This window comes from Theropithecus gelada, chromosome 7a, assembly GCF_003255815.1.
Source record: "Theropithecus gelada isolate Dixy chromosome 7a, Tgel_1.0, whole genome shotgun sequence".
NCBI lineage: Eukaryota > Metazoa > Chordata > Mammalia > Primates > Cercopithecidae > Theropithecus > Theropithecus gelada.
Genome location: NC_037674.1, coordinates 52,861,282 through 52,883,823, shown reverse-complemented (window position 1 = coordinate 52,883,823; position 22,542 = coordinate 52,861,282). Strand labels below are relative to the sequence as shown.

The following is a 22,542-nucleotide window of genomic DNA, read 5'->3' as shown; positions in this document are numbered from 1 at the left end:
TTCATTCGTGACATATTTATGTGCCAGGCGCCATCCTAGACAGTGAGAATACAGTAGTGAACAAAACCTAGTCCTTCAGAAACTTACTGTCTAATGGGAAGACAGAATAAACATATTAAGTGTATGATTTAAAATATAATTGTGGTTAAGTATTACAAAGGAGTACAAATTGGTTTGAGTATATAAAAGGAATCCTGGCCAAGTCTTGGGGTTGAAGAAAACTTAGCCTTAGGAAGTTACATTTAAGTTGGGATTCAAAAGATCATTAGGCTTTGGCTGGGCTAAGAGGAATACTCCTCTTAGAATGCTTTCAGTAGCAAGTAGAGTTGGCTTCAGATAAGAGTTGATCCAGTGGCTCAACAGTGTCATCAAGAATTTGATTGCTTTTCCTCCACTTACTCTGGCTTCTGTTCTGTTGCCATTATTTTAAGACTTGCTGTCTTTATGATCCCTAGATGGTTAGCAGTAGTTTTCAAAGCTGTATATTCCCTAATATATGGCCAGTAGGAGAGTCTTTTCTTTAACATTCCAGTAAAAGATCTGAGATCCTCAATTTTGATCACCTTAGGTCACATGCTCATCTCTGGATCAGTTGTTGTGGATAGGTGAGCAGATTGACTTAGGGAAGGTCTTGTGCTGCGCCCTGGAGTTAGGGACAAAATGTGCTTATCTAGAACCACAAGGGACCCCAACAAAAACTGTTAGGAGACGAGGATGTAGAGAATGAATGCTAGGGAAGAAGCCAATAAATGTGCATTATAGAGGGGCAGATTATTCCACATAGAAGAAATAATTCTGTGTAAATGTCCTGAATTAGGATGGAGCTTGGTGCTTATGGGGAACTGAATGAAAGTCAGTGATACTGGAGCATGGCAAAGGAGGAAAAGAATAGTATAAGATGAGACTGGAGGCCAGGTCATGTATTTATAGATAATACCAGATTTCCAAAGTGGTGCTGCCAGTTTTGTTTCCTGTCAGTAGTGTATGGGAGGAGTTGCCCCAGATCCTCACCAGTACACAGTATAATCATTTATTTATTAAAAAATTTTTTTTAGTAATTTTGATGACCGATTCTTAGTACTTTTTCATTTGATTATTGGCCATTTAGGTATCATTTGTGAAGTGCGTACTCAAGTTTCCTCTTCATTTTTTTATTGACCCAGTAGACTTCTTTTTTGACTCAGTGTCTGTCTTCTTCTTCCTCTCTTTTTTTCTTTTTTAAATAGAGACTGGGTCTCACTATGTTGCCCAGGCTGGTCTCAAACTCCTGAGCTCAAATAATTCTCCTGCCTTGGCCTCCCAAAGTCCTGGGATTACTGGCATGAGCTACTGTGCCTGGCCTTGACTCAGTGTCTTTCTTTTTTTGCAATTGATTTAAGGAGTTCTTTATCTTGAGTCTAAGACCTTTGGCACCTTTGGCACTTCTCTTACTCTGTAGCTTGCGTTTTCATTTTTTAATACCATCTTTTGAATAGGAACTGTTCTTAATTTTAATGAAATTTGGTTATTAAATTTTTCCTTTATGATTAGTGCCTTTTGTGTCCTGATTATTTCTTTCTACCTGAAAATCATGAAAATATTCCCCTGTATCATTTTTGATAACTTTTAATTTCATTATAATTTTAAATTTAAGAAAGGTTGTAAGAAGACTATGAGGAATTCTCGTATATCCTTTTGCTAGATTTACCAATTGCTAATTTTGCCCCATTAGTTTTATTCTTTCCTTTCTCTCTTTGGGTGTGTGAAACACACATGTGTCTGTAAATATACATCCATCCATATACACATATCTACCTGCACACATAGATCAATATATACTTTTCTCCCTGAACCATTTGAGAGTATTTGAAGCCAACATACTCCTTCATCCTTAAATACTTTAATGTGTATTTACTAAGAATTAAGGACATTCTTTTATATGACCACAATTCAGTGATCAAAATGTGGAAATTTAACATTCATGCTGTATTATTATATAATCCACAGTGGATATTCAAAATTTGTCATTATATGAATGATGTATTTTATAGTTATTTTCTTCTTGATCCATTTAGTTGTCAGGTCTGTTTGTTCTCCTTTAATCTGGAGCAATTCTTCAGCCTTTCTCTTTCTTGACTGCTATTTTTGAAGACTACGGGACAGTTATTCTGAAGAATGTCTCCTCAGTTTAGGTGATGTTTCACATGATTAGATTCAGGTTTTGCATTTTAGGCAGAGTATCACATGAATGATGATGTGTCCTTCTCAATACATCACATAGGAGGTATATGATTTGAATTCGTCCTGCTTGTTAACTTTGATCACTTTGTTAGTGTAATGTAGTGTCAAGCTTTTCTACTTTAAAGTTTCTGTTTTCTCTTTTGATATTAGTAAGTAATTTGTGGAGAGGCACTTTGAGGCTGTGTAAATATACAGTACCTTATCAAACTGTCACTTACTAGTTTAGAATCCATTAATGATTTACTCATTAGTTAAAGATCTGTGAGGAAAAAGCTTACATTCCCCTGTTATCTGAACTCTGATTTTTAATTGTATTTAATGTAATCTGACATTATCATTATTTATTTTGATACTCAGATTGTCCCAGATTAGCCAGTGGGTGACTTTAAGCTGGCTCTTGGATTTTTTTTTTATTTTTTATTTTTTTTGAGACAGGGTCTCTGTGACCCAGGCAAGAGTGCAGTGGTGTAATTACAGCTCACTGCCACCTCAACTTCCTGGGCCCAAACCAGCCTCCTGCCTCAGTCTCCTGAGTAGCTGGGCCAATTTTTAAAAGTTTTTGTAGAGATGGGGGGTCTCCCTATGTTTCCCAGGCTGGTCTTGAACTCCTGGACTCAAGCAGTCCTCCTGCTTCAGCTTCCCAAAGTGTTGGAATTACAGTTGTGAATCACTGTACCCAGCCAAGTTTATTTGGTATGTCCATGTTATTCTTTGAGCATTTCTATACTTTCTAGTGTAACAAGCTGCTGTAGGTTCAGCTTGTAATTTCCCTGTTTTATTCTTTTTCTCACCTTATTACACAGACTAGGACTTTCAATATAACATTGAATTTATATTCACAGGAGGCAGAGGTTGCAGTGAGCTGAAATTGCACCACTGCACTCCAGCTTGGGTGACAGAACGAGACTCCGTCTCAAAAAAAAATTGGAGCAGAAAAAAAATTTGAAAGAGAATGGCTTTAAAACTGACAAAAGCTATCAGCCAAATTCTCCCAGAAGCTCTACAAACCCCTAAGCAGGATAAATACAAAGAAAACCAAACATAAGTATATCACAGAAAAACTGATGAAAACCTGAAACAAAGAAAATCTTAAGAGTGTACAGAGACAATAAGAGCTCATTACCTTCAAAGGGGTGACAAAAAAACTCAGCTGATTTTCCAACAAACAGACATGATAAATGTCATTAAACAGTGGAGCACCTTTAAAGTACTGAAAGAAAATTACTGTTTTCTAGTATAAAAAGTTTTCTAATCTAGTATAATAATATAGTATAATAATCTAGGTTTGCATGTAAACCTACATTCTACTATTATACTACATTATGTACTATATATACTATATTATACTATTATAACTAATGCAGTATAATAATCTAGGTTTGCATGCAAATGAACACCAAAAAACAGTAAAAATATGAATAAAAGAGTATAAATGCAAACTGTATGAAAGTACTATAATCTTATGAAATTTTAAAGATACGAAAAACAAAGTATATCCCGGCCTCCCAAAGTGCTGGGATTACAGGTGTGAGGCATGGCTCCCGGCCCTTTTATTAGTTTTTAAATAGATATTTTGACATATTTCTGTGTGGCAGTTATTTAGTTTTTTCACTTTGAAGGTATTATTTTATTGGCTTGCGTTTATTGTTTCTATTATAGAATGTCACTTGTCAGTTTTATTCTTATTAATTTAAGGTTACTTGTGATTACTTCTAAGGTTTTCTTTCTTTTTTTGTTTTGGTTGTCAGTACTTTTTTACCCTAATATGTCTATCGTTTGTCTCTTTATTTTACTTTTTTTATTAAAAAAATCACAATTTTATTCATAGTGCCTGTTGATTCATGGTATGATCTTTTTTGTTAGTTTTGGAAAGTTCTTAGCCTTTATGTGCTCTTATCCCATTTTTGTTTCTCTTTTCCTCAGATTTCAGTTTTTGCTTCTATGTTTGATCTTTTTAAAAATTTTTTATGTCTCTTTTGCTCTTTTCTATTTTTTTTTCCTGTTTTCATTGGGATGTTTTAGTCTAATTCACTAATTTCTTGTTAAACCATTCATTGAGTTCTTAATTTCAGTTTTTTCATTTTTCAGTTTTGTAATTTCTACTTGTTTTTTTTTTTTTTTTTTTTTTTTTTGAGACAGAGTCTCGCTCTGTCGCCCAGGCTGGAGTGCAGTGGCCGGATCTCAGCTCACCGCAAGCTCCGCCTCCCGGATTTACGCCATTCTCCCGCCTCAGCCTCCAGAGTAGCTGGGACTACAGGCCCCGCCACCTCGCGCGGCTGGTTTTTTGTATTTTTTTAGTAGAGACGGGGTTTCACCGTGTTAGCCAGGATGGTCTCAATCTCCTGACCTCGTGATCCGCCCGTCTCGGCCTCCCAAAGTGCTGGGATTACAGGCTTGAGCCACCGCGCCCGGCCTCTACTTGATTTTTTTAAGGTATCTAGTTTTCTGCAGAAAATTTCAATCCTTTTATTTTCAATTCATATTAATTAGAGTTACTTTAAAATCTATTTCTGATAACTTTTATTACCTGGCTCATGTGTGGGTATATTCTCATTTTTTGTATTTTTTCTTGGTTTTTAGTCTTTGGACTTGTTTTCTAGTATGCCCAGTAATAACTTATTTTATTGCTGCATAAGAGATGTACATAATTTGGGGGTACATGTGATAATTGGTTACATTCATATCATTTGTTAAGATCAAATTAGTATACTTGGTTGTATCTGTCAACCTAAATATGTCTTTTTATACTGGAAATATTCAAATTATTCTCTTCTAGCTATTTTGAAATGCATAATAAAGAATTATAACTATAGTCACCCCTCTGATCTATCTAACACCAGGTCTTATTTTTTCTATCCAACCATATATTTGTACCGGTTAATCAACTTTTTATCCCCTCCCACCCCACTCCACTACTTTTCCTGGCCTTGGGTAACTACCAGTCTACTCAATATTTTCATGAGATCCACTTTTTTAGCTCCAACATATAGGGAGAACATGTGATAATTCTCTTTCTATGCTTGGCTTTTTTCACTTAACGTAATGACCTCCAGTTCCATCTATATTGTTGTAAATGACAGGATTTTATTCTTTTTCATGGCTGAATGATATTCGACTTTGTATATGTAATACATTTTCTTTATTCATCTGTTGATGGGCACTTAGGTTGATTCCATGTATGTGAATAGTGATGCAGTAAACATGGGAGTGCAGATATCTTTTTGATTAAAGTTTCCTTTATTTTGGATATATACCCAGTAGTGGAATTGCTGGATCATATGTCGAGTCTATTTTTAGTTTTTTTGAGGAACTTTCATACTGTTCTCTGTAATGGCATACTAATTTTCATTTCCACTAGTAGTGTACTCTTTTTCCACATCCTCGGTGGCATGTTATTGCCTGGCTTTTTGATAAAAACCATTTTAACTGGGTGAGATGATACTTCATTGTAGTTTTGATTTGCCTTTCTGTGGTGATTAGTGATGAGTCTTTTTTCATATATCTGTTGGCCATTTTGTATACCTTCTTTTGAGAAATGTCTATTTAGATCTTTTGCCCATTTTTAATTTGGATTATTTGTGTTTTGCTAGTGAGTTGTTGGAGCTCCTCATATGTTCTGGTTATTAATCTCTTATTAGATGGGTAGTTTCCAAATATTTTCTTCCATTCTGTGGATTGTCTCTTTGTTGATTATTTCCTTTGTTGTGCAGAATCCTTTTAGTTAATATAGTCTCATTTGTCTGTTTTTGTTTTCGTTGCCTGTGCTTTTGAGATCTTACACAAACAAGTCTTTACCTAGACAAGTTATCTTTACCCAGACAAGTTTTCTTTTAGTAGTTTCATAGTTTCAGGTCTTACCTTGAAGTTTTTAATCTATTTTGATTTGATTTTTTGGTATGGTGAGAGATAGGAACTTTATTTTTTTGCATAAAGTTATCCAGTTTTTCCAGCACCATTTATTGAATAGGGTGTTCTTTCCCTGGTGTATGTTCCTGTCAATTTTGTCAAAGATTACTTGGCTGTAAATGCATATGTTTATTTCTGGGTTCTCTATTCTGTTCCATTGGTCTGTGTGTTTGTTTTTATGCCAGTATCATGCTGATTTTGTTACTATAGTCAGGTACTGGGATGTCTCCAGCTTTATTCTTTTTGCTGAGGTTTGTTTTGGCTGTTTGGGGTATTTTGTGTTCCATATAAGTTTTAGGATTTTTTTTTTCTATTTCTGTAAAGAATGTCATTGATATTTTGATAAGGGATTACATTGAGTCTGTAATTGCTTTGGGTAGTATTGTTGTTTTAACAGTATTCTTCCATTTCATAAGCATGAAATACCTTTCCATTTTTTATAGCCTTATTCTCTTTCATCAGTCTAGATCTTTCCCTTTTTTGCTTAAATTGATTCTAAGATATTTTATGTTGTTTGTAACTGTCGTAAATGGGATTGCTTTCTTGATTTTCTTTTTTGAATTGTTCACTGTTGGTTTTTGTATGTTGATTTTGTATCCTCTACCTTTATTGAATTTGTTAATTAGTTCTAACATATTTTGGTGGAGTCTTTAGGTTTTTTGGTTTTTTTTTTTTTTTTTGAGACAGTGTTTCACTCTGTCACCCAGGCTGGAGTGCAATGGTGCAATCATAGCTCGCTGCAGCTTTGAGCTCCCGGGCTGAAGCAGTTCCCCTGCCTCTGCCTCCCGAAGTGCTGGGATTACAGGTGTAAGCCACCACACCTGACTGTCTTTATATTTTTCTAAGTAAAAGATGTCATCTGCAAACGAGGCTAATTAGACTTCTTCCTTTTCAATGTGGATGCCTTTTATGGTTTCATAACTGGAAGGGGAACCAACAGATTAGTAGTGTATTTCTTGTTCACTTAATAGTTCAGTGTAGGTATTCAGCATGTGACCTTTCCACATTTTGATGGGACTAAATTTTTTTTTTATCTTTTGACTCTGTCATTCTTTAGAGAGTCCTGCTAGATCCTGTGCATCTGGCCAGTAAGTGGTGAACTGAGGGAGAGAGCATAGCCGATGATGCAGGAGGCTTTAAAAAAAAATAAATCAGATCTGGACATAGCTTACCTCATTTCCCCCTATATTCTAGCATGCAGAAGTCACATGGCCATCTGTCTGCAAGAAAGACTGGAAGGTGTTGTCTAGCTTTGTGACAGGAAAGAAAGCAAGTGGTTTTGATGCATGTTGTAGTCTCTGTCATGGAGGCTGATACAGTATTAATAATTTAGATTTGAGATGATGATGGCTTGGACTAGGGTGATGGTAGTGGATTTACATTCTCCAGTTGTGTTTAGGAGATAGACTCGATAAGACTTGATATATTATTTAGGGTATAGGCTAGTGAGCTCTAACAGAGGCTCCAGAACAGAGTAGCTCATACAAGAGAGAAGTTGTTTCCCCCTTATAATAGTTTAGCCATCCTTAGTTTATCTATGGTTTTACCTTTAGATGGTGTGAAATACTGGTAAAAACTGATAAAGTTATCATAAATTACTGAACAGGATTCCAGCTTATTCTGTAATATTAGGGAAATTATACTGATTATATGGTTTCTCAGGTAAGCTTCATGATTAGTAATCTTATCTTCATACTACCCAAAGTATTAAGGGCTTTAGTAGTGGGAATTTAAGAGAAAGGTTCTTCTCTGAATTATTCAGAAAGCTGAAAAACATTGGAAAAAAGATATAAGAATTTCATTTTATGGGCAGGTAGTGGTATGAATGGATTTTGAAGAAGTTGTATAAAGTAGAAAGTTTTATGGAGACAGATATATATTTAGTAAACAGTACTTGTAACCTTTTCAAGATCGTGGGAAAAGTTGTTAAAATTGAAATTATTTAGATATTTTAAACCTAAGAGAAAGAAGTTTATTTGGGAGCAAGTCTTAGAAGTACCTAGCCTCTTTGGTGACTATTCTAAACACTTACTTTCTTAGATTGTGTACTGTAAGATTTGAACATAAAAACTTACACTGAAGACTGGTACTTTTAATCGAAACATTAAGTATTTGAACAGGTCTCTGTAAAATCTCCATACAGCACTAGGTGGCACACTGTGACTTTGGATGAAAATACACATATTTTGTTGAAGACTCCTGTGAGAAAATAACCTAGGTTAAAAAAAAAATACTGTTTGAAATAAACATCTATTTTATGAAGTATCTCAGAACCATTTATTGGATTTCAAACCCTGATACTGATATTAAAATGCTTAAAACTATTTTATTTACATTACTACTGACATTTTTATAAGAATTGGATTACTAAAAATCATTAGAATTTTTGGGTTTTTACTGAAAGGAGTCCATACAGCATATATTACAAAAAGCATCTGTGCTTTAAAATGAAAAATGATTTTCAATCAGATCTTGTAGTAAGATGAGTAGTTACGATGTTTTTGCTTATTAAGTATTGAAACTAAGAATAAAATCAAAGTCTTGAACTAGTGGTTTTTCTTTGAATGTGTATCTATGTATATATACTAAATACAAAAGAGCCAACTTGGTAAAATTGATAGTGGAGCTGAAATGTTTATGGAAGTAAAGAATATTAGATTTGAAGTTTTCTGGTCTAGTGTTACAACATTGCTATTTTGTGATTATCCATTTTAGTTCTTGGAAACTCATTATTTTGTGAAGACTCTTGACTTAGAGTATAATGTATGGCATAGTGAATTTTATGACCCCCCCCCCCCCCACACACACACACTCTCACTCTGTCTCTTTCTCTCTCTCTCTCACAGGATGTTTGGTGATTGTGTAAGGGAATTATCTGAAATAGAGCTGAAAAGTAGGCCACCTATTTATACTTGTTCATTTGGCCTGGAAACAACTGTGATACTCTTGGTTAGAACAATGCTTAGCTAACCTAAATGATAGATGCCAGTGTAAGTTAGATAGCACTGACTAATACTTAATGGGAGAAGTGCTTAAGCTAAACGAGGAGGTTTTCTGGTGTTACGTTGATTGGAAAGTATGGGAATGAGTAGAGAAGTGACTTGCAAATCTAGAGGACACTGAATGGGGTTTGGACAGTGACAGTGAGTTTCAGTGAAAGCTTAATGAGTCAGGTAAGTAGATGACACATGGATATTCAGGGTAAGGTCAGAGGAATGAAGGAATGTGGGTACAGATGTTTATGTTAAAGACGTAAAAAGTGACAAGTTCTGGATTAGACTCTCATCACAGAGAATTAGAGTAGAAGAATGTAATCTTTGTTTTTTTTTAGTAGTTTGGATATTAGTTGGTTAGTTACTCATTTTTGTACTGAAACCTGATTCCTGTCACTCACAGATTTAGCACCTATTGTCATTCTCTCTTTCCTATCATAACACAATTTCTCTCTGTACTGGATCATTCCAATCAGTATGAAAGTATGTACTATCACTTACCTTAAAAATCCATTCTGTTTATTTCTTTGTTCTCCTTTATGACGAAACTCAAAGTATCTTAATACTCTCTCCATTTTTCTCATCATTCTGTTTTGAACCTTTTTCAGTCAGGATTTTGACCCTACTATACCACTAAATAGGCAATAAGTTATCAATTTATTAGAGTTTATTATAAATTATTACTTTTATTGCTTCCTGGACAATGCAAGGCTGTCAGTCTTATTGCTGTTGCTTTAAAGGTAATGAGTTGATTTTTCCCTCTCCTTTGTACTCTTAAGACTTTTTTCTTTGTTTCATGTTATCAGTTTTTCTGTGCAATGCTTAAGTGTGGTTTTCTTTGTACAATTTATCCTTTTTGGGGTTTGCAGAGTTTCTGGGAGAACTGGGCTTATACCTTTTTCTCAACTTTATTTTATACTGTCAAAGAGATTAATGGGATGGTTGGTGAAATTTAAATGCTGCTGTAGTTTAAATAATAATTCTGTGTCAGCGATAATCTCCTGATTTTGTTAGTTATGGTATAGTGATATAGGAGAGTATCCTTACATATATAAAATACATAGTGAAGTATTTACTGCCAAGGAATATAACTGCAGATTGTTCTCAAATGCTTCAGGAAAAAATGTGTGAGGGTATGTTTGATATTCTTTGTGTGAATTTAGAACTTTTCAGTAATTTGAATTTATTTCAGAATAACGAGTAATATGTATCTGTTTATCTCACAGTTGGCTTGTTACCATACAGCCACATTATTTGTTTACATATTGACTATGCTGCTTCACATAAAATGGCAAAATCGAGTAGTTGTTACAGAGATCTTATGGCCTGCAAAGCCTGAAGTAAAAAAAATATTTATTATCTGGCCCTTTGTAGAAAATCTTTGCTGACCCTTGCTCTAGAGTGTACGATAGTGACTTTTTTTCTTTCCCTGAAGTAATGCTGCTCATTAATTTCCTTCATTTGAAAATAATGTGGTGCTTTTTCTTCACATATTCCCCAAAAGAATAAAAATTAACCAGTAGGTGGGGAGAATCCAAACTGGAAGGCAAATAGTAACATACTCCCAGGGGAAGATGAGAACTAATTACATGATTTTGGCAAACATTAATTTATTGTAAGGTTAAAGATAAGAACCATACATAAATGCTGTAATGTAGTTAGTAAATGTGTTTCTCATAGGAGTATGGGTTAGCAATTCTGAAACTACTTTGTGTATATATTAGAATTGAACAGATAAGTAAATAGATTGTAGATAATGAAAACTTGGGATCTTATGTTGGAGAAAGAAGTTTCAAACAAGCAAAGAGAAAGGCTGAAATGAGCCCTGTGGCATAGGATTGAAATCAATCAGTGTAAACTCACGGTTTTTAGTATCTGTATACAGATAGTTCCAGGTGTGTGTATTGTGTGTTAGGGTGCATTCATCTAGTTCCTATTGTCTCATTCTGTGAGTTGACTGGGTGGTTTTTGTGATGTGATGTTGGCTTGGGTACTGGCATGGCAGCAGTTTTCTAGGGGCTCAGCTGGGCTGGAATGTCCAAAATGGCTCACTCACACAATGGGCAGAGGATGCTGTCCTCTGGGAGTTCAGCTAGGGCCTGTCAACCAGAGTGCTGCCCATGTGTGGTCTCTCTACTTGTGGCTTGGGCTTCTCATGGCATGACTGTTGCGGGAAGTCAGGGACCCTGAATGGAGGGACTGGCTGAAGCCATGGCAGAAGAATGTAAATTGTGAAGATTTCATGGACATTTATTAGTTCCCCAAATTAATACTTCTATAATTTCTTACGCCTGTCTTTACTGCAGTCTCTGAACATAAATTATGAAGATTTCATGGACACTTATCACTTCCCCAGTCAATACTCTTGTGATTTCCTATGCCTGTCTTTAATCTCTTAATCCCATCATCTTTGTAAGCTGAGGATGTATGTTGCCTCCGGACTCTGTGATGATTGTGTTAACAGCACAAATTGTTTAAACAGTATGAAATCTGGGCACCTTGAAAAAAGAACAGGATAATAGCGATGTTCAGGGAACAAGGGAGATAACCATTAGGTCTGGCTGCCTGAGAGCCGGGCGGAACAGAGCCATATTTCTCTTCTTTCAGAAGCAAATAGGAGAAATGTTGCTGAATTCTTTTCCTCAGCAAGGAACATCCCTGAGAAAGAGAATGCGTTCCTAGGGGGAGATCTCTAAAGTGGCCGCTCTGGGGACATCTGTTTTTTACGGTTGTAGGTAAGGGATGAAATAAACCCCGGTCTCCCATAGCGCTCCCAGGCCTATTAGGATGAGGAAATTCCCACCTAATACATTTTGGTCCCACCGGTTGGTTGTCTGCTGTCAAACCCTGTCTCCTGATAAGATGTTATCAATGACAACGTGTGCCCAAAACTTCATTAGCAATTTTAATTTCGCCCCTGTCCTGTGATCACGCCCTGCCTCCATTTGCCTTGTAATATTTTATTACCTTGTGAAGCATGTGATCTCTGTGACCCACACCCTATTCGTACACTCCCTCCCCTTTTGAAAATCACTAATAAACGCTTGCTGGTTTTGTGGCTTGGGGGGTATCACAGAACCTGCCAACGTGATGTCTCCCCCGGACACCCAGCTTCAAAATTTGTCTCTTTTGTACTATTTCCCTTTATTTCACAGACCGGCTGACACTTAGGGAAAATAGAAAAGGACCCACGTTGAATTATCCGGGTTGAGTTCCCCCGATAATGACAGCTGGATTTTAAGAGAGGGCGCATTCTAAGAGACTGGGTGGAGGCTGCAAAGCTTCTAATGACCTAGTCTCAGAAGTTATGCAGTGTCCTTTCTGCCTCATTTTATTGGTCAGAAAGCAAGTCAGAGAGGCATATTCAAGGGGAGTGGATTACATGAGGACATGAACACCAGCAGGTGTGGTTCACTGGAGCCAAGGGGGGCATCTTTGGAGACTACCTACTATACTTGTTAATTCATGTATTATTTTTTACTCTTACATGTTTGCTTCATTGGCTTGGATTGTTAGCTCTTTGAGGACAAGCACAATACTTTATATTTCTTTATATTCTCCTCAGTCTCTTGATATTTTTGCACATAGTAATTACCTTGTTAAATGTATTGTGCCTTAGGATTCCAGGATATCTAAAAATCCAGGCTGGCAAGAACTATAGAAGGGCATGGAGGCACCTACTAATTGGACTGGGATTTTGGGCTGGCCCAGTGGTGAACTTGTTTCACAAAGAGGCAGGTTGCCTACACAGATTTAAGGATTAGATAAACAGGCTGTATCCTTGTGTTCATATGGGTGCTTTATGATCTCTTTCTTCTCACAGATACTTGGCTTATGAAAACAGACTATTTTGATATGACATTCATTAGTGGGGAAGCAATTTCCTTTATTTTACTGGACCTGGCTCCCAGCTGGCACAGGTTGTTGGTGGGGCTGAACCTGTAGGCTCGTGTTTTTAGGCCAGGCGGGGCTAGAGCAAGCAAGAAATTACACATATTCTGTGCAGTAGTTTGAGTTTTAAAAATTGCAATTTAAATTTACCTGTTAACAGCAATTATTATTTGAATCCTAATAACTAGGAGATAAAATTATGTAGCTAAAAACTGAATGTTGACTTACTTTAGGGAATAAAAAAAGGATTTTCCAAAATATTTTATGCTGAAGAGGTCTTTTAGGGGAAATATATAGGATGTTTGTGAAAACTGGTCTCTTTCACACTTGGACTTGTTGATGCGTAAGGGATGGTGCAGATATTAGTCCACAGCAGTGTTTGTGCTCTTTAGGCCACTTTTCAAACCTTAGATTATATTTATTATTTAAATAATTTGTTTATTTTTTAGAGTTACAAAACTCAGTGTTTTTAGATCTAAAAAAGACTTGTGACTTTCTCTTCTCTGTTTAACAACCTACCAAATCCCAAATTAGTTTTAAGTGTTTTCTTTTTGAGAAAAATGTGAGAACTAATGACTTTGTTAAATATATTATATATTTTGACTTATGTAATATCTAATAATCTAATAAGTACCATTTTTTCCATACATAGGCTTCATTCCAGCGCTCCAATAGTCATGACAAAGTAAGGAGAATAGTTGCAGAGGAGGGTCGTACAGCAAGAAACCTAATAGCTTGGAGTGTTCCACTAGAAAGCAAAGATGATGATGGTATGTATTTAAAAAATTAGTTTCATTTTTGTAAATAAGAAGGATGTAATTAGTCCTAAATAGATAGACTGAAAACCGTTTGCAATTAGGCCTCTTGGGGCTGATTAGTATGTTAAATAAGAAATGATTTTTTGTTGCTTTTATACACACATGGCTTTATAAAAGCCTTACAGTTAGTTTTGCTTTTTCAGGTAATAGTGAAATTTGAAATTGGGTTTATTGTGTTATGACTGGCAGATTAGGGCTTTTTAAAGTGATAAGAGATTTAGTGATATGATTAGACTTTGTCTCCCTACCCAAATCTCACCTTGAATTATAATCCCCGTAATCCCCACATGTCAAGGGAGAGACCATGTGGAGGTAATTGGATCATAGGGGCGGTTTCCCCCATGCTGTTCTCATGACAGTGAGTGAGTTCTCATGAAATGTGATCGTTTTATAAGAGGCTCTTTCCCCTACACTCGGTACTTCTCCTTCCTGCTGCCTTGTAAAGAAGGTGCCTTGCTTGCCCTTCTCCTTCCACCATGATTGCAAGTTTCCTGAGGCCTCCCCAGCCATGCTGAACTATGAGTCAATTAAAGCCCTTTCCTTTATAAATTACCCAGTTTCAGGCAGTTCTTTATAAGCAGTATGAAAATGGACATTTAGGTTTTTTCTTTTATTAAATTCTTATAAAAATAAAAAGATTTTAAAAAAATCATATGTATCATAATTAGGTGCAATTTAATGTAATACTTTAGAAAATAGAAGTTACTTCTTTAGTTTTCATTATTATTATTTGAACTAGAAAAAAAAAATCTCCCCCCTCCCTTTAATGGCTAGAGGCAGTGTGAAGCAACTGTTTCTGGGGATGTTGAAGACTGGATGGAGATACAGAAGTCAGGAGATTGGCATACACTTCAGGAGACTTCACTTTGAAACTTTCTGAGGGCTTGTAGAATACTCCTCATAGTTAGGTTTGTCTGATATCTTTTCATGACTAGATTCGGGTATGTGTTTTTAGTAGGAATTCTATAGAAATGATGTGTCCTTTTTAGTTATCAGAGGAAGTTCATGATAACTGTCTCATTAATTTAATCAGTTGCTTTAAGTGTTGTCTGCCAAATTTCTCTACTGTAAAGTAACTAATTTTTTCCTATGTAACTAATGAGTAATTTTTGGTAAGATAGTTTGAAACTGTGTAAATATCCTGTTTTTGTTGAAACAGTACACTCACTACTTTTAGCTTCTAGTTATACCTCTGGTGGTTGCAAAGTGGTGATTTGTTAACTCCATCATTCCTTCTGCATTTGTTAGCCTTCTAATATAAGGAAGAGCTTTAGCATCTCCTCTTTATTTTTATATGTATGTATGTATGTATTCATATTTTCAGTTTGTATGGACTCGTGGCTTCTTATGGTATTTAATGGGGTACAATTACTCTATTTTGATGCTCAGATTGTTCTCGATTTTTCAAATGGGAGACCCTTTAACTTGGCTCCTGTTCCTTGTGGCATGTTCTAATCATGTTTCCATTCTTTAAAAACATCTTTACACAAGGTGTTTCAAGCTAAACAAGAATTCACCTGTTTTATTCTTTTAAATTTATTTTTACACTTTATTTTATTTAAAATTTTCTTTAAAAAATGTTTTAAATCTTTATCCTTTTTACATTTGGTCCTCTGACCCATTTGTAGTTTATTCTTACACATAGTGTGTGGTATGGATCTAATTTTATCTTTTTCCTTATAGCTAACAAGTTGCCTCAGCATAACTTACTATGAAGTTTATCTTTGCCCCAGTTATTTGAGATTCCACCTTTTCTGTAGAGTGAATTTCCATATGTAATTGTATTCCGTTCTACTAGTCTGTTTACCTAATTCATGTGTGAGTGCCATACTATTTTAATTATGGAGGTATTATGGTATTTTAAAATGCCTGCTTGGACCTGTCTTCCCCTGTAGCTTTTCTTTCTTAGTTTTCCTAGCTATTTTTAGAGAGCAGTTATTTTGAATCATAAAAACTATCAAATAGAGGGGAAAATTGGATTTATCTTTTGCAATTCAACTTCTTAACAGCTAATCTTTTCACAAGGAGCTTACTCTTACTTCATTTCTTTGATAAAAGTACATATCAACATGATTTATTATAGAAGTAAAAAAAGTATTTTGTGGTTGCTGTGTATTATAAATATTTTTATATGAAATTGTATTATCTCATTTTCCATGGGTTATTCTGAACATAAAATAGTTCAAAGGTGTTTCTATTAAAGTTGTTTCTATTCAAAAAACAAAGAAAATATAATAAACATCTGTACATAATCTGATTTTTCATATAAGAACATAAATAATTGGCCAGTACAATTTTAAAGCTTCATTTGTGACTATTGTAACATAATACAACTGTAAGCACAGGCTGGGCGCAGTGGCTCACATCTGTAATCCTAGCACTTTAGGAGGTCAAGGCAGGTAGATTGCCTGAGCTCAGGAGTTCGAGACCAGGTTGGGCAACACGGTGAAACCTTGTCTCTGCTAAAATACAAAACAATTAGCTGGGCATGGCAGTGGGCGCCTGTAATGCCAGCTGCTCGTGAGGCTTGAACCTGGGAGGCAGAGGTTGCAGTGAGCCCAGATTGCGCCACTGCACTCCATCCTGGGGCACAGAGTGAGACTGCATCTTAAAAAAGAAAGAAAAACCAAAAAACTGTAAGCACAGATAATTAGAACTTTCTGAATATCTGTAGTAATGATGACAAAAGAAGAATATTAACATTTACAATTTTTGTTAAGGATTATTTTATATTGTTAAAGCTTTGCCACATATAGGCGATTAAAAACTAAGTTTTTAATAGCAACTTGTTCTGTTTTATGATTACAATGTATACTTAAGTGCTTCTGAGGATAATTCCACTTAAAAAAGTTCTCTGCTTCATATTATTTTTGTTTCTAGGCTGGTTTTTCTGCTGCATATTCTAAAAACCTGCTGGTACATTACAGCTTCTGCTTATTCTTTTTTTCTTTTTTTTAATTTATTTATTATTATTATACTTTAAGTTGTAGGGTACATGTGCATAACGTGCAGGTTTGTTACATATGTATACTTGTGCCATGTTGGTGTGCTGCACCCATCAACTCGTCATTTACATCAGGTATAACTCTCAGTGCAATCCCTCCCCCCTCCCCCCTCCCCACGATAGGCCCTGGTGTGTGATGTTCCCCTTCCCGAGTCCAAGTGATCTCATTGTTCAGTTCCCACCTATGAGTGAGAACATGCGGTGTTTGGTTTTCTGTTCTTGTGATAGTTTGCTAAGAATGATGGTTTCCAGCTGCATCCATGTCCCTACAAAGGACACAAACTCATCCTTTTTTATGGGTGCATAGTATTCCATGGTGTATATGTGCCACATTTTCTTTTTTTTTTTTTTTTTGAGACGGAGTCTCGCTCTGTCGCCCAGGCTGGAGTGCAGTGGCCAGATCTCAGCTCATTGCAAGCTCCGCCTCCCGGGTTTATGCCATTCTCCTGCCTCAGCCTCCCGAGTAGCTGGGACTACAGGCGCCTGCCACCTCGCCCGGCTAGTTTTTTGTATTTTTTAGTAGAGATGGGGTTTCACCGTGTTAGCCAGGATGGTCTCGAACTCCTGACCTCGTGATCCGCCCGTCTCGGCCTCCCAAAGTGCTGGGATTACAGGCTTGAGCCACCGCACCCGGCCCCCTGTGCCACATTTTCTTAATCCAATCTGTCACTGATGGACATTTGGGTTGATTCCAAGTCTTTGCTATTGTGAATAGTGCTGCAATAAACATACGTGTGCATGTGTCTTTATAGCAGCATAATTTATAATCCTTTGGGTATATACCCAGTAATGGGATGGCTGGGTCATATGGTACATCTAGTTCTAGATCCTTGAGGAATCGCCATACTGTTTTCCATAATGGTTGAACTAGTTTACAGTCCCACCAACAGTGTAAAAGCGTTCCTATTTCTCCACATCCTCTCCAGCACCTGTTGTTTCCTGACTTTTTAATGATCGCCATTCTAACTGGTGTGAGATGGTATCTCATTGTGGTTTTGATTTGCATTTCTCTGATGGCCAGTGATGATGAGCGTTTTTTCATGTGTCTGTTGGCTGTATGAATGTCTTCTTTTGAGAAATGTCTGTTCATATCCTTTGCCCACTTTTTGATGGGGTTGTTTGTTTTTTTCTTGTAAATTTGTTTGAGTTCTTTGTAGGTTCTGGATATTAGCCCTTTGTCAGATGAGTAGATTGCAAAAATTTTCTCCCATTCTGTAGGTTGCCTGTTCACTCTGATGGTAGTTTCTTTTGCTGTGCAGAAGCTCTTTAGTTTAATGAGATCCCATTTGTCAATTTTGGCTTTTGCTGCCGTTGCTTTTGGTGTTTTAGACATGAAGTCTTTGCCCATGCCTATGTCCTGAATGGTACTACCTAGGTTTTCCTCTAGGATTTTTATGGTATTAGGTCTAACATTTAAGTCTCTAATCCATCTTGAATTAATTTTCGTATAAGGAGTAAGGAAAGGATCCAGTTTCAGCTTTCTACTTATGGCTAGCCAATTTTCCCAGCACCATTTATTAAATAAGGAATCCTTTCCCCATTTCTTGTTTCTCTCAGGTTTGTCAAAGATCAGATGGCTGTAGATGTGTGGTATTATTTCTGAGGACTCTGTTCTGTTCCATTGGTCTATATCTCTGTTTTGGTACCAGTACCATGCTGTTTTGGTTACTGTAGCCTTGTAGTATAGTTTGAAGTCAGGTAGCGTGATGCCTCCAGCTTTGTTCTTTTGACTTAGGATTGTCTTGGAGATGCGGGCTCTTTTGTGGTTCCATATGAACTTTAAAGCAGTTTTTTCCAATTCTGTGAAGAAACTCATTGGTAGCTTGATGGGGATGGCATTGAATCTATAAATTACCTTGGGCAGTATGGCCATTTTCACGATATTGATTCTTCCTATCCATGAGCATGGTATGTTCTTCCATTTGTTTGTGTCCTCTTTGATTTCACTGAGCAGTGGTTTGTAGTTCTCCTTGAAGAGGTCCTTTACATCCCTTGTAAGTTGGATTCCTAGGTATTTGATTCTCTTTGAAGCAATTGTGAATGGAAGTTCATTCCTGATTTGGCTCTCTGTTTGTCTGTTACTGGTGTATAAGAATGCTTGTGATTTTTGCACATTAATTTTGTATCCTGAGACTTTGCTGAAGTTGCTTATCAGCTTAAGGAGATTTTGGGCTGAGACAATAGGGTTTTCTAAATATACAATCATGTCATCTGCAAACAGGGACAATTTGACTTCTTCTTTTCCTAACTGAATACCCTTGATTTCTTTCTCTTGCCTGATTGCCCTAGCCAGAACTTCCAACACTATGTTGAATAGGAGTGGTGAGAGAGGGCATCCCTGTCTTGTGCCAGTTTTCAAAGGGAATTTTTCCAGTTTTTGCCCATTCAGTATGATATTGGCTGTGGGTTTGTCATAAATAGCTCTTATTATTTTGAGGTACGTTCCATCAATACCGAATTTATTGAGCGTTTTTAGCATGAAGGGCTGTTGAATTTTGTCAAAAGCCTTTTCTGCATCTATTGAGATAATCATGTGGTTCTTGTCTTTGGTTCTGTTTATATGCTGGATTATGTTTATTGATTTGTGAATGTTGAACCAGCCTTGCATCCCAGGGATGAAGCCCACTTGATCATGGTGGATAAGCTTTTTGATGTGTTGCTGAATCCGGTTTGCCAGTATTTTATTGAGGATTTTTGCATCGATGTTCATCAGGGATATTGGTCTAAAATTCTCTTTTTTTGTTGTGTCTCTGCCAGGCTTTGGTATCAGGATGATGTTGGCCTCATAAAATGAGTTAGGGAGGATTCCCTCTTTTTCTATTGATTGGAATAGTTTCAGAAGGAATGGTACCAACTCCTCCTTGTACCTCTGGTAGAATTCAGCTGTGAATCCATCTGGTCCTGGACTTTTTTTGGTTGGTAGGCTATTAATTATTGCCTCAGTTTCAGAGCCTGCTATTGGTCTATTCAGGGATTCAACTTCTTCCTGGTTTAGTCTTGGAAGAGTGTAAGTGTCCAGGAAATTATCCATTTCTTCTAGATTTTCCAGTTTATTTGCGTAGAGGTGTTTATAGTATTCTCTGATGGTAGTTTGTATTTCTGTGGGGTCGGTGGTGATATCCCTTTATCATTTTTAATTGCGTCTATTTGATTCTTCTCTCTTTTCTTCTTTATTAGTCTTGCTAGTGGTCTGTCAATTTTGTTGATCTTTTCAAAAAACCAACTCCTGGATTCATTGATTTTTTGGAGGGTTTTTTGTGTCTCTATCTCCTTCAGTTCTGCTCTGATCTTAGTTATTTCTTGCCTTCTGCTAGCTTTCGAATGTGTTTGCTCTTGCTTCTCTAGTTCTTTTAATTGCGATGTTAGAGTGTCAATTTTCGATCTTTCCTGCTTTCTCTTGTGGGCATTTAGTGCTATAAATTTCCCTCTACACACTGCTTTTAATGTGTCCCAGAGATTCTGGTATGTTGTATCTTTGTTCTCATTGGTTTCAAAGAACATCTTTATTTCTGCCTTCATTTCGTGATGTACCCAGTAGTCATTCAGGAGCAGGTTGTTCAGTTTCCATGTAGTTGAGCGGTTTTGATTGAGTTTCTTAGTCCTGAGTTCTAGTTTGATTGCACTGTGGTCTGAGAGACAGTTTGTTACAATTTCTGTTCTTGTACATTTGCTGAGGAGTGCTTTACTTCCAATTACGTGGTCAATTTTGGAGTAAATACGATGTGGTGCTGAGAAGAATGTATATTCTGTTGATTTGGGGTGGAGAGTTCTATAGATGTCTATTAGGTCTGCTTGCTGCAGAGATGAGTTCAATTCCTGGATATCCTTGTTAACTTTCTGTCTCGTTGATCTGTCTAATGTTGACAGTGGAGTGTTGAAGTCTCCCATGATTATTGTATGGGAGTCTAAGTCTCTTTGTAAGTCTCTAAGGACTTGCTTTATGAATCTGGGTGCTCCTGTATTGGGTGCATATATATTTAGGATAGTTAGCTCTTCCTGTTGAATTGATCCCTTTACCATTATGTAATGGCCTTCTTTGTCTCTTTTGATCTTTGATGGTTTAAAGTCTGTTTTATCAGAGACTAGTATTGCAACTCCCGCTTTTTTTTGTTCTCCATTTGCTTGGTAAATCTTCCTCCATCCCTTTATTTTGAGCCTATGTATGTCTCTGCGTGTGAGATGGGTCTCCTGAATACAGCAGACTGATGGGTCTTGACTCTTTATCCAGTTTTCCAGTCTGTGTCTTTTAATTGGAGCATTTAGTCCATTTACATTTAAGGTTAAGATTGTTATGTGTGAACTTGATCCTGCCATTATGATATTAACTGGTTATTTTGCTCGTTAGTTGATGCAGTTTCTTTCTAGCCTCGATGGTCTTTACATTTTGGCATGTTTTTGCAATGGCTGGTACCAGTTGTTCCTTTCCATGTTGAGTGCTTCCTTCAGGGTCTCTTGTAAGGCAGGCCTAGTGGTGACAAAATCTCTAAGCATTTGCTTATCTGTAAAGGATTTTATTTCTCCTTCACTTATGAAACTTAGTTTGGCTGGATATGAAATTCTGGGTTTAAAATTCTTTTCTTTAAGAATGTTGAATATTGGCCCCCACTCTCTTCTGGCTTGTAGAGTTTCTGCCGAGAGATCTGCTGTTAGTCTGATGGGCTTCCCTTTGTGGGGAACCCGACCTTTCTCTCTGGCTGCCCTTAAGATTTTTTCCTTCATTTCAACTTTGGTGAATCTGGCAATTATGTGTCTTGGAGTTGCTCTTCTCGAGGAGTATCTTTGTGGCGTTCTCTGTATTTCCTGGATTTGAATGTTGGCCTGCCCTACTAGGTTGGGGAAGTGTTCCTGGATGATATCCTGAAGAGTGTTTTCCAACTTGGTTCCATTTTCCCCCTCACTTTCCGGCACCCCAATCAGACGTAGATTTGGTCTTTTTACATAATCCCATACTTCTTGCAGGCTTTGTTCATTTCTTTTTCTTCTTTTTTCTTTTGGTTTCTCTTCTGGCTTCATTTCATTCATTTGATCCTCAATCGCTGATACTCTGTCTTCCAGTTGATCGAGTCGGTTACTGAAGCTTGTGCATTTGTCACGTATTTCTCGTGTCATGGTTTTCATCTCTTTCATTTCGTTTATGACCTTCTCTGCATTAATTACTCTAGCCATCAATTCTTCCACTTTTTTTTCAAGATTTTTAGTTTCTTTGCGCTGGGTACGTAATTCCTCCTTTAGCTCTGAGAAATTTGATGGACTGAAGCCTTCTTCTCTCATTTCGTCAAAGTCATTCTCCATCCAGCTTTGATCCGTTGCTGGCGATGAGCTGTGCTCCTTTGCCGGGGGAGATGCGCTCTTATTTTTTGAATTTCCAGCTTTTCTGTCCTGCTTTTTCCCCATCTTTGTGGTTTTATCTGCCTCTGGTCTTAGATGATGGTGATGTACTGATGGGGTTTTGGTGTAGGTGTCCTTCCTGTTTGATAGTTTTCCTTCTAACAGTCAGGACCCTCAGCTGTAGGTCTGCTGGAGATTGCTTGAGGTCCACTCCAGACCCTGTTTGCCTGGGTGTCAGCAGCAGAGGCTGCAGAAGATAGAATATTTCTGAACAGCGAGTGTACCTGTCTGATTCTTGCTTTGGAAACTTCCTCTCAGGGATGTACTCTACCCTGTGAGGTGTGGGGTGTCAGACTGCCCCTAGTGGGGGATGTCTCCCAGT

The 22,542-nt window shown here is 36.9% G+C and overlaps 1 protein-coding gene across 2 annotated transcripts in view; it reads left to right on the top strand.

Moving 5' to 3' along the window:
- SCAPER (S-phase cyclin A associated protein in the ER) overlaps positions 1 to 22,542 on the top strand; it is a 583,444-nt gene that overhangs the window by 24,180 nt on the left and 536,722 nt on the right. For both annotated transcript variants that reach the window (XM_025390645.1, XM_025390644.1), the window contains exon 3: positions 13,663 to 13,780. Coding sequence is in view for 1 of the 2 variants with exons in the window: in XM_025390644.1 (XP_025246429.1) it covers positions 13,663 to 13,780 (118 nt within the window). In the remaining variant the exon portion in view is untranslated. The remainder of the gene's footprint in view (positions 1 to 13,662; positions 13,781 to 22,542) is intronic.